Source organism: Falco punctatus (assembly GCF_963210335.1).
Source record: "Falco punctatus genome assembly, chromosome: 7".
Lineage (NCBI taxonomy): Eukaryota > Metazoa > Chordata > Aves > Falconiformes > Falconidae > Falco > Falco punctatus.
In genome coordinates this window covers 58,404,435-58,421,587 of record NC_137587.1, presented here as the reverse complement: position 1 = coordinate 58,421,587, position 17,153 = coordinate 58,404,435, and the positions used below count along the sequence as shown (strand labels likewise).

Sequence of the window (17,153 nt, the reverse complement as noted above, 5' to 3'; positions counted from 1 at the left end):
GTCTCCTACTATCTTAAAGACACATGAAACAGATAATGCTGTGTCATATTCTTTGACTTGCAGGACTAATTATCCTGAAGTTTAGAAACAACTATACCCTTTTAGACTCCCAACCTGTATTGTGTTTGAAAACCTTTCTTCAAAACTTTTGCCCAAGATGGTTTAAACCAGCTGGGACAGGGAGGAGAAGAATGCAGTACTGAAGTCTCACTCATTTATTTTATTTCCTTTTTCTGCTATGATCCACAATAGCTGGGACAGTTTTCTCTTTTCTAGACTGAGACAGACCACAGTAATGCAGACAATCTCAGCAAGTGGTTTGCCTAAAAGAGAGAAACTTAGAAATAATGAAAAAAGATTTGATTGGTCCTTCATCTTGTTATCCTTTAACCTAACTTATGATTTAAAGTGTCTTAAGTAAGACTGCATTTCAGCTTTGTTACTTTATTTCTGTTAGATTTTGGGGGCGTAAGGCTGAATGAGAAACATAAATCTAACCTCACAAAATGTAATGAAACTCCTATCGTATCTGGATTTTAGCTTTATATATTGACTTGGTTCTATTATGGCCCTGAACTATACTCTTTGGATCCCAACACCTATAAATCTCAAGGAAGTTTAGAGTATTTTCTGAATTTGGACATATTTCTGTCTGGCATGTATCTTTATGAATGTAGGAAGGATTTATCTGTTCTGTAGTGCAGTTCTTCAGAGCCTTTTGTGTTTATATCTTAACGGGGTTTCAGAAGCAAAGATTTCCTAATTAATTCTCTTCTTTTTCTGACGTACGTGAAATTGTTCTAACTAGACTGGTTTTGGAGGATTTAATGAAGACTTACTTGACTTCCCCGGAAACATTTTCTGTTGGGAATTCTTAGAATTTTGATCTTTTGTATTTTGAAGTGTTTGCACACAACACCAGAAAAAAGTTTGCCTCTGCTTTTCAGTGTACAGTATTTGTCACGGGGAAGACAGCCTGCTTATAAAGAATGCTGTCAAATCTCAGCAGCTTTTGTCACAACGGGGCAATTCTTATAAGTGTATTTAGGTGTCAGATTCTGTGTTACACTAATTCAATTTCACCGGCTTCAGCAGATTTTGCAACATTATATAGAAGAGTGGAAAACTTCCCCCCATCCCCCCCTCCCTTTTTTTTTTCAACTTTCAGTGTGGTATTTTTATATTTGTCATATTGTTTTTATGAACTTTACAAGGAAAAATTGTAAGACTTGTTATTAGGCTGACTAATGGGATAAAAAGAAAATTTTAGACTTCTTGTGAAACTGATTATGTTTTTCTCAGCAGATTTTAGGTGACTGTTCACATTATGAGCAGAATTCTGTCTAAAAATAAGTTGTGTCCACTTCTTTATGGGTTTATTGAGAACAGAAATTTCCACACCATTCTCCCTTTAATGTGACCACAATGGGTCGTTGTAATTTGTCTATTTATATAAAAAGAATAAATTAGCAAATTAGCCACCATAAAATGTTAGTATATCCACTTTTGCTGACATGTTTATTGTAATTTGCAATATGCATGATGTTGATTTTCAAAAATGTTCCATTTTCTTTTTTGAGAGTATGAATTATAAATTGATGAATCACAGAAAGCAAACTGTAATAAAACAAGTTGGAAACACTACATAGCACTCATCTATGTCGTCCTGAAAAAACCAGCATGTCGAAATTGTTCATAGTTTGATTAAAAGCCTAAAACCTTCTGTTCACTTTGCAGCTAAAACAGAGCGAGACAGATGGGTTTTCACACATTTGTTGTGAGCAAAAGGCAGCTAATGAACGTGTCAGGCAGTGTCCTAGAGAAAACCTAAAAGTGGACAAATATGTAAAATTTCAGTGTACCACTCAGAACACTACACCCCATAGAATCTCAAAAAAAACCCACATAACTTTGTGTAAAGACTGGAAGTATTTTAATGTTTTGTTTTAATGGTATGTATTTCAAAGGGGACTAACTTCTCTCCCCAAAACACATCTAGGAATTAAAGATGGCCACTAATGAACAGACAAAGGAAGTAATAGGGGAGAAGCCTTTGCAGCCATAAAAGTAGAGTTCAAAATATCATCCCTCTTACAAAATATTTCCTGAAAATAGGCTTGTGGAGCACAAAAGTAAATTCTGGAAACTCTAGAACTATGAAAGCAAGTCCAGTAGTCAGCACTTTCAAAAATAAATAAAACCATCAGGCACCAACTGTATGCTAATTGCATTTAAGAAATAAAGAGACCACCTACATAGAAATAAAATAAATCTCATTAGTGGAGCTAAAGCAGATCGTTGAGATTCAGACTCTGTTAGCTCAACCCCTTAGGCTGGCTTGGAAGAACTTACAAAGTCACTGCCATTTTCTTAGTGATAGACAGAAGTAAAAAATGTGTACCACCATCTCGGTGCCCTGAACGCCAGTGGGCTACAGCAGTTGGTGTGCGCTTCTTGGCATCGTTATGCCCTCACTTTCAGAGGATCTGACCAGATTTTTCTTGCTGAATGAGCACAACTAAGTTGGGGAGAAAGAAGGTCACCAAAAGCCGGTTGTGTGCAAGAGGCTGCTAGTTTAGTATAACACTAAGAAATCCCACAAATCGTTACAATTTTTTCCATCGGTAAAACTTTATTCATTTAACAGTTTAATTTGATTTACCAAAAATCAGCCTTGTGAAGGCAAAACCCTAGGATCTCATAATCAAGAAAGTGAAGTATTTTACGAATTTCAGACAAGACAATAAATTTGGGAGTTTTTCAACAACAATAGTGAGAGGTCTCTAAGTCCGTCTCTTGAAGCAGCTTACGCCAGCCATCCTATTCCCTCTTGAGGAAGTCTTGAAAATTATTTCCAACAGTGCCCCCCTCTCTCCCCACTGGCCATCATCAGGTTATAGATCTTCAGAAACAAAAGTTGCCCAGGCCTCCCCTTGCTCTCTCAAATGGTCTTCTGAAAAGAGAAGGGGGGAAAAAAATTATCCCAGAAAAAATTGTCAAGGCTTTTGAAAGCTTATCTGTTCTGCTGCTGATAGAGTTGTATTGGCTGTAGAAAGAATTGCACAGGAATTTAACGGGGTATATTCTTGGGGTCAAGGCCTGACCATAACTACCATTAAAACCAGCATGATAGGTACTTTTTTCTTGATCTTTAACCCTGTATCCCCAAATCTTTCCATTCTTAGTTAGTATTCAGCTCTGATTATGATTCAGCTGTGGAGCTTTAACTTAATCTCCAGAAGTTCTGCAAATCCTTGCTAGACTCCTTTGGTTCTGATTTTTAGCTCCTGTTTTCTGTTAGACTTCTTAACTCATCTATGAAAGTTGGAGCTTTATGTTTCTAATATAAAATTAGGTTCAGACCTTCATAAAAAAATTATTGTTGATGCAGCTCCTATTGCTGCTTAAAAGCAACTCACTGAATTCTTCCCCAAGAGTAGGGCCGGCTCGTCTTCTCCAGGCAGCAGCCTGGGCAGGAAGGAGACGGTTACAAAAGGATGTTTGCTGGGAGAAAGCCAGTAGAACTCTTCAGCATCTAATCAGAAGAATTTAATTCTGTTGATAATTGATCAATAGAAACACAACTACAGAATCCAGCTCAAAGTCAGAGCAGTTTAGCCAACAAAAATAAATATATGCATTTGTCACAAGGGACAGATAAGAAACCAGAAAACGTAGAACAACGTGAATAAAGCTGTCCATTATATGAAATTTGGCAAAAAATAAGGCCTTTAATAATAATACTCAGGAACTGCTGTAAGAGTTGCACCAAACCTGCTTTAGTGTCCCTTGAAAAATTAATTTGGATTTAAAAAAACAAACCCCATACATCTGGCTTGATCATTGGCTAATAGAACATATTTTTATTCCCACCCCAAATCATGTACAGCTTGGCTGGAAAGAAGACAGCTGCTTGGGCACTAGTGTGTTTCAGTTTAAAGTACATCTAATCTTTATTGAGTTATTTGAGCCTCGTGTGCCAAGTGCAGAAAGGCATGCTTTTGTGGGGAGAGGATTATTTTTTTTCCCTTTTAATATTAATGTGTAATTTTGACCAATGAAGTAGTGCTTAGGAGACAATAGCAATTCTCAAAATGCATTAAACTTAAAATTCAATAAATATACCAAATGTTTTTGTATAAATCCTCGTCCAATTTGTTGCTTCTGCAGGAACCACTGCTATTGGGAATCAATCTCAAACATTTTATTGGTCAGTTAATTCTGCAAGTTCTTTAGTGTCTTCTCCTCTGATTAGCTTCCACATTTCTTACTCCTCTGCAGATTTTCCATTACTGAGGCTTAGACATATGATGAATTTGGCATGAGTGCATTAATTACACGTGACATTTTGGGGCACATCAGTTTTATGTGCAGACTCTCACTATGAGTGAACTGTTTACGAGGGAGCATGGGCTGGGGTAAATCCACATTCTGCTGAACTTGGTGATCAAATCTGCAGAGTCTTTGGGGCTTCCAGAAAATGTTCATCTACAGTTTTTATTGGTAAAACAATTGTAGCTGACCTGAGAGGGGGGGGGGGAAATAATAATTATCTTCCCAGGAAACAGCAATTCCCAATATATCAATTACAGCTTGGTCATACTGCCCTGGTTGGACTGAGTATTGCGGTCCCGCGGAAGGATGCGAGAGTGAGGAGGGCAGGTACTACCCACCGCCAGCACCAGGGCGGATTCTGTCTCCTAGCGGACACAGTGCTGTTACCAGAGGCTGTGATGTGGTATCTTGCAGAATCTCACAGTTAATTACTTTTGACACAAGTCCAAAAGCAGAGGGCAGAGCACAAGAGATAAGATCAAGAACAGCGTTAATCTTTTGTCTCTCTTTTTTGGGATAGTGATTCTGGTTCAATGAAAAAGCTGGCTAAACTGAAGAGCTGAGGTAGGACAGATGTGATAGCACCGGTGCTTGGCAGTGCTTTCTCTGGCAGTCCTGTGTGTGCGCTGGGAAAAATCTGTCAAACGAGGCTGTATCGCAGGGAGCAATTTTCAGTTACCATTGTACAATGGGGAATGTAAATACTTCTCATTGTGTGAGCTAGGTTCCTATCAATACCTAGCTTTCCATCTCAAAATCAGCATTTAAAATACAATTTAATATCACAGGTTTCATGGCGTTTTCTTACTTTTATGCTGTTGTTACTTTGCAGTATTATATGGTTCATTTTCCTTGACGAACCAACCATATGATGATAAGAATTAGAAAGCGCTGCTTCAATCCTGCCCATAACAGCTACCATTAGCAAAGTATCATTTTTTTAGAACAAGATACTTCTTACCAATGTTCTTCTGGGTGTATCTTTGTTTAACTGTATCTGATTGGGATTTAGTACAGAAATAAACTTTGTAGTTAGCTGAAAATCCAAATCTTTCACTTGACTGTAACCGTAGTACAGCAGTTGCTCCAGCGTATCAAGATGTTATTAGACACTCATGGACTTGGGAATTTCAGAAGGATTATACTGAGTAACATAGCAGTTAGTACAGTAAAAGTTGGTGTTCAGGTCATATTAACCAGAAACCAATATTCCCCAAGTTGTTCAGTAATTACTGTATTTTAGGTTGCTCTGTGTGTGTGTGCACTGTGTCCGAGAGAGCAAAGGCCCAGTACACAGCCATCATCCCCTCCTGTCAAGAGCATGGTGAAATCGCTCTCGTTCTGTTTCAGAGCGCGAGCATTTTCCTACGCACAAGATACACAGCAAATACAGTGATGAAGACATACACGTCAGTGGGATTAAGGTAATACAGAGTATTAATATGGCCCCAGGCAATGTTGCTGCACTTTGACATCTACAGCGTCTCCATTCCAAATCCTTTTTGGAAAGGTTTAGAACCCATTTACTGCACAGTAAGATAAAACTCATGACTGAATGACTTAGTCAGACATTATAATAAGTTAAAATCACACTCCACTGCTAATCATAGCTTGTGGTGACAGGATGCATCACCCCTGCGTATATTCTGACATTTAATTTTGTTAGTTTTCCAAGTGTGTGTATAAATGTGTGTGTCTGTGCTGCAGTGGGTGGCCATGAACCCTTCAGAAGGCAGAGGCGGTGGGGTAGCCCTGCGTGTTGGGGGCTGGTTTGATTGTCTAGAGCTCAATGATGGTGACAACAAGGTTGAGTGTTTATGTGTGAGAAGCAGGGGGAAGGCCAGCGAGGCAGGTGTCTTGGTGGCAGTCTGTTACAGACCACCCAACCGGGATGAAGAGGCAGATGAAATAGTCTATTAGAGGCTGGGGGAAGTCTCACAGTCACTAGCCCTTGTTCTCACGGGGGACTTCAGTTTACCAGGTGTCTGCTGGAAATCCAACCTAAATGATTCTATGATTCTATATACTGATTAGTATAATTTTACTAATTTACTAATTACTATTTACTAATCATTTACAGGAGACTTTTAGAAGTCAGAAAAAGCTATTAAAAATACAGATCTGGAAAGACTTGCTTAGGGGTTGCTGCTTTATAGACAGAAATTTTCATCCAAACCAAAATCTTGCTTTTTTGTTAAGAAATACTACCAATATCCTTGCTGCTTACCTTACCCATCGTTGGTGTATCATTCTCATGCTCCAATTATTGGGGGAAGGGGCTACCATTATGTAGAAAAATGGCTTCAAAGGTTTAAAAAGCAAACAAAAAAAAACCCCAAGCACAGATTAATTAATTTTTTTTTGTTGTTTAAAAAGAAACATTTACTTCCTATTGTTAGTCAGTAACTAAAAACTCCCAAGTGCCATTTTTATGTATATAGTTTGAATACTGTAGGTCTTTCAATTAAAGTTATGTCCCAATTTTATTTGCAGATTTCAGCAAAAGTATGAAAGACATTGAAGCAATAAAAAAGGAAAGAAATTAGTCAGAAGTTTAGAACGTTCGGTTTTATTCTTTTATGCTGTGCCAGTTTTTTGTTTTCCTTTTCTTTGTTTATGAGAATATAATTTATAAGATTCATTGACAGAAAAATTTTGAAATGTACTGCAGCCTGCCTTTTTTTGGGAAGTTTCCATGACTTTGTGTGTCATGCTCAACTTAAGAAGGAAAAAAATCTCCTAATATATCTTTACTCTGCTCATACACTGATTAGCGCTTCCATGAATCCAGCTGAACTAAAGTCTGTGCACACACATTAGTGAAAGGATCGGTATGTACTGTGTCGTACTCCCTTTTTATGACAGGATAATAAACAGGAACTCGCTGAATTGAATGCAGGATTTTAATAAAGCAGTTGATGACAAAGCTGTGACATTATTTTCTTTAAAATTTCTAGGGTTGTCTTGGAGTTCCTTGAAGATATTTAGCTGTTGTTGGGGTTTTGGAGCCCTGGTTACAGGTTTAGGTGAATGTACAGCACATCTACTGTACAGTAGAAATGGTAATGGTGAATATTTTATATTTGAATATAGTAGATAGTAATAGTATTTTGAGATTAAACCTTTATTTTTGCCTCTTGTTCTTCTCTCCCTTATCCCTTGCCTTCCCCTTCTCAAATGCATCCTTTTAACTGTCCTCCCCCCAATTCTGTCTTTTCATCTCCCCCCATCATGCCCAGACCCCATCCTTTTCCTTTCGAGTACCTGAGTTACTTGATCTACAGCACTCTCTGTTCCACTTTTCCTGGTTGTCAGAAAACAGAAATCTTTTCTAGTGATAGTATTACCGTTGTATTTCCCCTCTGAGGTTCCTGAAAAGATCTGGCAATTTGCGTTGGCTGTTGTTCATCTGCTGTGTTCAGATTTGGCAGAGTCCTCTCACAGAATTAGTAGCCTCTAAGAATTTCTTTTTGGCCTGAATTAGCAAGGGTAATGTACAGAGGTTCTCTTCCGAGAGATCTCTAATTTGATGCAGACTTCTGGATGTTAACTTGTGCTTAGCATCACAAAAATGCGCACAGGGACAAATCTTGCTGTGTCTTTTATGGCTGCAAGGGTTACGACACTAGCAATGCTTCTCTTTCGGTTTTCGCTGTAGGTATCGGAGAAGTGGCAGTTTGTTTGCTGTGAGAGAGAGGGCACAGGAGCCGGATTTCCCGCTTGGAAGCAGGGTTAGGACATCTCTGGGGTATCCGGGTGTGCAGCCACCGTTCTGCACTCAAAGCCATTTCTCCTACTGGACAGCCAGGTCATGGGTGATGGATCCTGTACTTGAAGCTCAGCACAGTTACACTTCTGAGACTCAAGGTTGTAAGTGGGAGGGAGACAGCAGTTTGTCAAGAACGTGTCAATGACATGTCAAAGATCAATGATTGGTCTTACCTATTGACTTTTGCTTTGTACAACTGAGTGAATTGTCTCCTTTATTATTCCTTATAGATTTTAATGGCTTTTTTACATGGTCAATGGATTATATTTAATCCTTTCTAATAGTTTTGCATAAAATTGCCAATGTTCTACCTTGTGGAATCACAGCTAGGATTCAATAACTAGAATATGGTGTCTGCCTTACTCAAAACCAAATTTTGCTTTGTTGTTTGTTCATTCACTTAGGGGAGTATGTTGTATTGTACAGCTCTGGAGAGCATTAAGTTTTGTTGAAACTTTCATAACAAGTCACCCTTGCACAAAGGTACGTAAGAAACACAGCTAGAAGGAAAGCTTTCCAGCTTCACATAATGTATTCCTAATGTTTGACTTGGCTTGCAGGTGCCCCTCCAATATTATCACTAATTACAACAGTAATAATCCTGTTTGAGGAAGAGTATAACACTTTTAATGTTTAGCCAGGTCCTTCCCATTTTTTTGAATGCTTCGGTTTAATCTTCCATAGTTACAGGACACTGAACAAAAGAATATCCAGCACCCAAAGAGACTAAGCACAGAAGAGCCCTGCAAACATTGCAGGGTTCCGACCCTACGATGGACCAGCTCACTGCTCCACCTGGTCTTACTTTTATGACAGTAAGTGGAAAACAAGAGAGATCCACGGTAACAAAGAAACATCTTTATTTCAATTTCATTTTTCCTCATCAATAGGTTTTTGTAAATCAGCATTTATACTGAAAGACATATTTAGCATGGAAAAAAAAAGACTGTATAATCAAAGAGTTTTCTTTTAATTGCTTCTTTAGAAATATATTTTGATAATGGCAACTGCTCATTACAATAAAAAACAGAAAAGCCATTCATTTACTGTGGCATGGGAAGTACTGCCAGTTCCGAATGCCCTACATAGTTTCTTTACAATTTTTACGTTCTTTAGGCCTCAACAAAAACCAAAGCTCCTCTTCCAGGTTTGGTAGCAAACAGACTATTCTCCAACGCTGACCTTTGGACATCAGTTTGGTAATAGGCTTTTTTTACATTTTTGAGAAAAGTGTTCAGCTTGTCAGTAGGCACCATTGACACAGTACAGCCACCCCATCCAGCTCCAGTCAGACGTGACCCGATGGCCCCAAACTGCCTAAAACAAAATAACAGAAAAAAAAATAATGTAAAATAAACCCAAAAGGGGTAATTTATCATATATAAAATTCCTGCAGAGAACTAGCGAATAATTTACTCAAAACACATATATGTCATTTGATTTTTCTGAAGTTCACTTGGTTGTATGTGACATTACAGCAATTTGCAGCTACCATTTGGACAAAAAAAAAAAAAGTGCTGAGGCTTTAAACTGCAATATAGTCATTTCTGTCAATTCAAAAGTCAGTCACCCTTTTTTATAATGCTTCAGCATCAGCTGTTTTAAGTATCACAGCGCAGCTGAGAAGAAGAAAGCAGGAGAAGAAAGGAATTGTGTTAGCAACATTCATAAGACATCAGAAGTGAAAACAGAAATACATGACAAAAATAACAAAAGAGGGTTCATAAACTAATTGCACAGGATGTAGGCATGCAAGCCATTTTCTACTGTGGCAAAGACAAATAGCTCTATTCTTCCAGGACAGATCTGAAACATGCTGAAGATTCACAGGCTTCTGCAGGACTGCTGAGCATGCCAGTCAAGAAAAGGAGAGTTCAGAAACTCTTCAGAAGTCATACGGAGTCACTGCTGCACTCGGACGTCCTTTATGCTGAGCAGACAGAGCTGGGTATCTCTCTTTAGAGGAACCTCATGAACTTAGCACATTTACAGCAGTAGAGGTGAAACAGGAATTTAGTCCCAGAAGAAAAAAATGCTCTTAATGAAGAGGGTGAAAAGAAAGAACAATGACAAATAAATGACATCCAAAATATAAACCGTTCCCAGCCTCAAGACACTGGCCTGCTAGAAATGTCCTACAGCAAATCCCATGCCATTGCTCTGGAAGATTCAGACACCACCTCATTAGGCTTTAGTGTAATTATTTTCATTAGTTTGCTTACCTGTGTTCCTGATCTTTACTTAGATTCAAAGTAGGAAAATACCACGTAATAGGTTTCTTTGGGGCTTTTCTAACCTAGTCAGAACAGGATCGTTTAGAAAACTGATTTGAAATCCTATTCTCATGAGAGATCTAATCTGATCTGCAAACAAATACTTTTGCTACGTTTCCAATAGCCGTAGCCAGGCATGGGGAGATTTACCAGTCCTAGAATGTGTTGGAGGGAGAGACAGCATCATGTGAATAACCTTGGAAAATGACAGCTCATTCCGAGTAGGCTGTGGTAATTTTTCATATGTGCATTTTATGTGAAATGAATCTGGTATACTGCTGGGTTAGGAGAGGTTTAGGTCATATTTCAAGCAAGTACTTACATATGTGTTTGATTCTAAACATGCTTACATCTCTTCTTGAGCAGAAACACTTTCTTCAGTGTTGTCTGTGTGGTGCCACCCTTCATATTGACTCGATTTTATGTTCATTCTTTATTTCCTGTTGGTGTTCTATTTTACTTAGTGTTCCTGTAAGCCACTCATTTTTATAGTTTTTGGTCCATGGAGCAACCTCCTAAAATGAGCAGGATCCAATCCAGTCTCAACTGCAATCAATAGGGAAATTCCCATCGCCTTTGTAAGGCCCAATCCACTTCCCAGAGTCGGCGGACTCGACCGTCTGCGCTCACTTGGTCTGTTACCTTGGCCAGAACTTCGTATTTCAGATGGTGTCTGGCTTTTATTTTGGTAGGCAACTGAAATCCCTTCAGAATTGCTCTGAACCTTTTACTGATTTCATAATTCTCTGTGGTCATGCTCATGCCTCATTTTTACTGAGTCATTTTAAAATACTTAGTTGAAATAAAGCATAATGTAGACAGAAAATATGCCTGTTCCAGAGCTGAAGTCACTGTGTTTCAAAATACTGTGGCTAACGGTTTCAAATGTGGTGATATGATTAGGCACTTGGGGCTTAATGCTGAGGAACTTGGCATTTCGATGCACGGTGCTGCAACATCTGAAACGAGATGGTGTTACACGGCTTCAGAAGTGAGCACCTCGTTCCGAATCCGCCGGCGCTGCGGCGCGTGGGAGGATCTAGGTTAAACATGAGGAAGTGACCTTTGGACCAGGGCTGAAATGGTCTGTGTCAAGTCTTAATCAGTCGAGTCCTAAGCTGGACTCCTCGGGCACGGTGGGGTTCCCAGCCAGCCCCTCTCCGCCGTGCACTTGCCTTTACGAAGAGGGGTACGAGCAGGCAATAACCTGGCGGACGCAGCACTCGCCCACACAGTGGGAGACACTGATTTAACGCGGGGTGCGGGGGAAACCTCTGCACCGCCGGGGCTGTGCTGCAGCCGTGAGGACAAGGGGTAGAGGGAAAGAGGGAGCACGCAGGACAGGCAATGTATCTGCAGTCCAGTGTCGGAGGCCCTCAGCTTCTGGGCCCAGGTTCTGGCATTTGCTTTTTTGAAGAGTTTATATACCCGATTCCAGTACTCGCTGGGTAAAAAGAGAATTAGCTTACGACAAAAGGCTATGCATGTAAATGAGAGTAAAAACAAGAGTACTGCAGCGGAGGGAAGAATAAAAAGGGAAGTCCCATAGTTTGGTATGTGGAAGTGATAGGTGAGACATCACAGAACCTCATTTTAAAAATAATTGTGCTCTAAGAGGTGAGAAAATCAGAGCAACATTGTTAATTCCAAGCACTCAAAACTCTGAATCAACTACTTAGCACAGGGTTAACACAATGCGATGTAGATGTCCAAATGGTGTGAGAGGGTTCTTACTCTGGTTTTGTAGCTTAGTGCACTATTGAATGGCATCTTCAAGCCCCTCTGGTTCTGAAAGAGCTGCAAACTTCTTTTTGTAGGGTGGTTTTTTGTTTGTTTTGTTGGATTTTCAGATTGCGACACGACTACAAGCTTTGCAGCTTTAAGAAAATCACCAGTGGTAAGAGTCTTGATAAAATGCAGGCTGACCTGGCTACCATAACGCACCGCGATGTAATGTAAAAACTGTGGGTATTTTTAAAGCGCTCAGAGAGGATTCGGCTGTCTTCAGCTAGAAGGGGCACGGCTGGTAACACAAATTGTCGGGATTTATACCCCCAAAAGATGGAGAATAAGAGAATGAAAGCAAGTTATTTGCAACACTCAAGAATGCTGAGAGATTTTCAAAAGTACCTAATGAATTCAGGAGTTCAGAACCAATTTTTTATTCCTTAATTGTTTAGTAAATCTTCTGTTACTTACTTGAAAAGACTAACAGGTAAAACAGCTACTACCAACATGAGATAGGTTAGAGAAAGTACAAGTCTCCTGTGTTTGCAAAAAGAAGAAAAACAACTGACCAACTAGTGGTTACAGTTTTCAGCACTACAAACCACAGCAAGTATGGATCCCTTTCTTTCTTGGCAGAGGTTGTACAGTAAAACATAAAGATCTAGGGAAAACAGAAAACATCTGGATATGCAGATTATTCTTCACAGTTTAAACCTTGTAAGGAGAGAGCAGCAGTAGACTCGGGCAATTCTGTGGAATGTATTTTTGGAAAGGCTTTTTAAAGTTACAGGGCAGCTGTATATCATCTTAAGTAAAGAATGTGATTTGTGTAGTTCCTAGCCATTTCTATAATCGCATCAGCCAAGCTTTCCTAGAGAGATGAGTGATGTTATGTCCCTTAGTTTTTTAATGTACAACCTGAGAAAAGCTAAGACTTTTATCCAATCGGTTCCAAAAATTAGATGCTGCTGGCTTAAGCTGCTGTCACCTAGAATAGCTACATGCTTTCAGAAATCTAATCACAGAGTCAGAGGAAAATTGAAGGATTATCAAACTTCTCAAGAAGAAAGATGCATTTCTTAGGAAATACTCTTGATGGAACAGGACTGTGAAGAATAATGAACAAAGAATTTACTTGATTCTGTGCAATGAATGTAATTAACACACCACCCCCTCAATTAAGTAACGTTAATATACCAATTAGAAATCGTTTTACAGGAATTACACTGCATTGCAGTGCTTAGCAATGCTCATACTAGCTGTGGGCTCTTCTGCTGGTAAGTTAGAGATCTGCTGTAACAGGCACACGCGTCACTTTTTTTCCTTCACTATTTATATTTTGGTCCCTGGAACCAAAATGCCCGGATTAATTTTAATTTAATTTAGTAAAATCCTAACCGCATACTCCTTTCCTTTGGGTTCTGTGGCTGTGTCTCTGCTACTGCCTGCAAGTCGGTGTCACGACACCCGGGCCAGCTCAGAGCGGCTGCCGCCTACCCATGAAAGCACGTAGCTCAGCATAAATGAGAAACAGAATTTCCCTCCCCGTGCTGAGCTTCACGCTGCAGTAGGCTACTGCTAGCATCCGGGCTAGTTTGTTTAAATACCCAGCACAGGTAACTCCACGCCGTAGTGCAGATCTTGTCGGTTTATCACACCTGCTTGTTTTCCCCTGATTGAAACAGGATCGTTTTCCCCAGCATTTCTGAGAGCAGGCCCTGTCAGTATGATTCAAGCTGGACACCCTTAGTGAAGGCACCCAGAATGGCCGGTCACTTTGGCAAAGTTCAGTCATCAGATGCTACTGACTGAGGCAGCGACACCGACTAGTTGCTGCACCTAAAAATAACGCGGGTGTGACGTGTGAAGGCTCTTCCTCTGCCAGCGGTGTCGCAGAACAGACAGTGCTGGCACCTTGCACTGGATCAAGACTCTGCAGCCCAAGGTTTTTGACAACTCGGCTGAGCAGTTTCTGCCTTCAGTGGACTCTGGAGACAGCTCTCCCTTCTCACACACCGCCCAGCAGTCCCCCTTGAGCAGCTGGGATAACCGCGGTGGAACTGCCCCACCGAGTGACTGTCACAGCTTATTCTATCACGTGATCACTACGTGATATGATAAACTGAACACAGCCTGAGAGTTACGTACTGGACTCGCTCCTGAAACAAAAATCGTATTGCTAAATTACTGTCAGGCTGTCCAATGGCTGTCAGGGCTTCTCTGTGTTTTATCACAAAACAGCACGTGTATCCCATCTGCAGAGTGATCTGTGAATGTCCAAAACTCTTCTGTTCAGTTTTTAAGTTTAGTCTTCTGGCTCAGAGGCCACTCCATCTTGTCTGCAAAAGAAATCAGACTGACCTAAATAATAATTTGTATCATACTGCGTCAATTTACAAACGTGGTAAATGGGTATTACAACGTACAAAATCCATGTGAGTATAGAAGTACAAATTCTTTTTCTTATTGCAATTTTACAAACATGGCAAATTGCACATTTGTAAAATTCTTATTTTCATTATAAGCCAGACTAATTTCTTAGTTAAAAACAAAAAAAAGCCAGTTGCAGAAGAAATATTTTTGTAACTTTCCTTTTTAGGTGGTGTTTGGAGTTTTTAGCTTCACATTGAAACAGCTTCTGTCTTCATTAAGATCGCAAAATATAGACAGAGGATGGGATATTTACTTGTAGAAGAGTGAAATGATGTTTCTTGACCTCAGGCCTGCAAATACCTACAGCACCCTGTACCTCCTTTCTGGAAGGGGGGCCGTAACACTTGGGCTCGGGGCAGAGCTTCCCAGACCAAGCACACCCTTCTCCAAGGAGAAGTACGAACCATAACAGATGAGAAGTACAAAGGTGGTGTTACCAAGAGCTGTGATGAAGTGAGTGAAGGAAGCAGCTGGGAGAAGGGGGCTGGGGCACAGGCGGGGATGGAGTAGCGGTGCAGAAGCTCAGGTGGTCGGCTCTTTATTCCCCCAAACCACTGTTAAAATGATCCCCAACCACTGAATGTGGCACTGTACTGCACTCGGCACTGCTGCGGCCAGACCTCAAATACTCTGGTTTTGGGCCCCACACTACAACTGGGGATGTTGAGAGGCTGGAGCGTGTCCAGAGATGGGCAGCGGGGCTGGGGCACAAGTCCCACGGGGAGCGGCTGAGGGACCTGGGGGGGTTCAGCCTGGAGAGGAGGGGGCTCAGGGGGGACCCCACAGCTCCCCACAGCTGTAGGCAGGCAGGGGTCGGTCTCTTCTCCTAGATAATAAGCAGTAGGACAAGAAGAAATGGCCTCAAGTCGCACCAGGGGAGGCTTAGATTGGAGATTAGGAAAAATGTCTTCGCTGGAAGGGTGGTCAGGCGCTGGCACAGGCTGCCCGGGGAGGTGGTGGGGTCACCGTGCCTGGGAGTGTTTAAAAAACATGTAGGTGCTTGGGGCCATGGTTTAGTGGTGGGCTTGGCAGTGCTGCGTTTATGGATTGACTTGATGATCTCAAAGGTCTTTTCCAACCTAAATGATTCTATGATTCCATTAATTCCTTCTATAGGCAATGAATTTAGATAAAATTTAGTATGTCTGTCCCATGATTAAATGTACTATAAAAATGGAAAATAAGAGGAACAGAAAAATGTACATCCTCTCATGCTGGTCCTGTGGTAAGGATGAAATACTTTGTAGAATGTGAGTGCTAAGTATTTTTATTTTCTGTATTAACACCTGGTTACACCAGATCTCATCGTCCGCTGCAGCAGTTATGACTGCAACAGCCTGCTACACACAACAACCTGTGATTTCCAGCTCGCTTCATGCTGTTCGTCCAACTCTGTTTATTCTGGCTAAAGGGCATGAAACTGGGGAGGAACAGAGCGAGAAGAGAGGGGACAAAAATGACACTCTCAGGGAATGTGTTTTCAAGTTGAGAGGGCTTGTTTGATAGCGGCCAACCTGAGTTAAGGAACCCCGCTAAAAGAATGAGGCTGGGGCACAGATGGAGACTATAATGTGGGGAAAGCTCAGACACACAATGCGGAGGGGAGAAGCAGAGTGTGAGCCTTTGTAACAAGTAACACACTCATCTTTTAAACACTGAAATGCTGCCCAACCTATCTGATACCCTGGAAAACATATTTTTAAAACTAAAAAAAAAATTGCAATAGCCCTTCACAATATATCATTTACGATTTCAAGGCACCTAAGAATGTAGAACAGCTTGGTTATGCCCCGGAATTCCCATGGCAGCGGTTCTGAAATGGTTAAGAAATACACAAAAAGAAAGGGAGTTCAAATAGAGCCACTAAGATGTTGTTTTAAGAAAACCAGTTATGACTTCTTCTACGACTTAAAAAAAGAATAGCCAACAGTCTAACGTAACACTTGTGACGATGAGTCAGTCCAAAAGCAAAGTCTGTAATAAAGCCATAAACTGCAGCTTTCATCTGAAAGTATTACACAGATGCCAGTAGGGAAACAATTGACCATGTAATGTCCCTGCAGGAGATTAATTTTGTAATAAGAGACAAGAATACTTTCATTTTAAAATTGCAATAGCCAGCGATGTCATATTTTCTCATCAATTCAAACAATATTCTCAACAGGCGATTACTCTTCCTTGTGGTCAAAACTTACAGGCAGATGTCTACCAGCTGATCCAGCTCAGGACAGCTGCATTCGTACATTTCCCTGCAGCTGATATAGCTCTGGTTCATTAATTCTCCCAGCAGCTGGATTGCATTGGCAGGTGCTTCGCCGCAGATCTTCTGAAATTCCAGCACTCTGGCAGCTTCACTGTACACGTGCTTCGCACGCTGGTATAGCTTAAAGGTGGAAACTAAACAAAATGAAAGTATTAAGTACTACAGTCATCCATTAATATTGACTACAAAAGGAACACACAAAACCAGAGTAAATTATGTATTTTTTTGGTAATTCATCTTTTATATTGGAACTCTCTAGGCTAAAACTGCTCTGCAAAAGCTCACCTACATCTTCTTTAAAAGCCCTAATAAAATAGTATTTAGAGTTCATCACAGTACAACGTACACATTT

General features: G+C 40.5%; 1 protein-coding gene and 1 long non-coding RNA gene across 4 annotated transcripts in view; one reads left to right on the top strand and one right to left on the bottom strand.

Moving 5' to 3' along the window:
- LOC308066847 overlaps window positions 1–17,153 on the top strand; it is a 125,277-nt gene that overhangs the window by 78,808 nt on the left and 29,316 nt on the right. The window lies entirely within an intron of this gene.
- Window positions 8,943–17,153, bottom strand: part of GALK2 (galactokinase 2) — a 48,954-nt gene continuing 40,743 nt past the window's right edge. The window contains exons 9-10 of the mRNA XM_080394675.1: window positions 16,734–16,935; window positions 8,943–9,421 (exon numbers count right to left, since the gene is read on the bottom strand). Coding sequence (XP_080250801.1) covers window positions 9,217–9,421; window positions 16,734–16,935 — 407 coding nt within the window. The 3' untranslated portion in view covers window positions 8,943–9,216. The remainder of the gene's footprint in view (window positions 9,422–16,733; window positions 16,936–17,153) is intronic.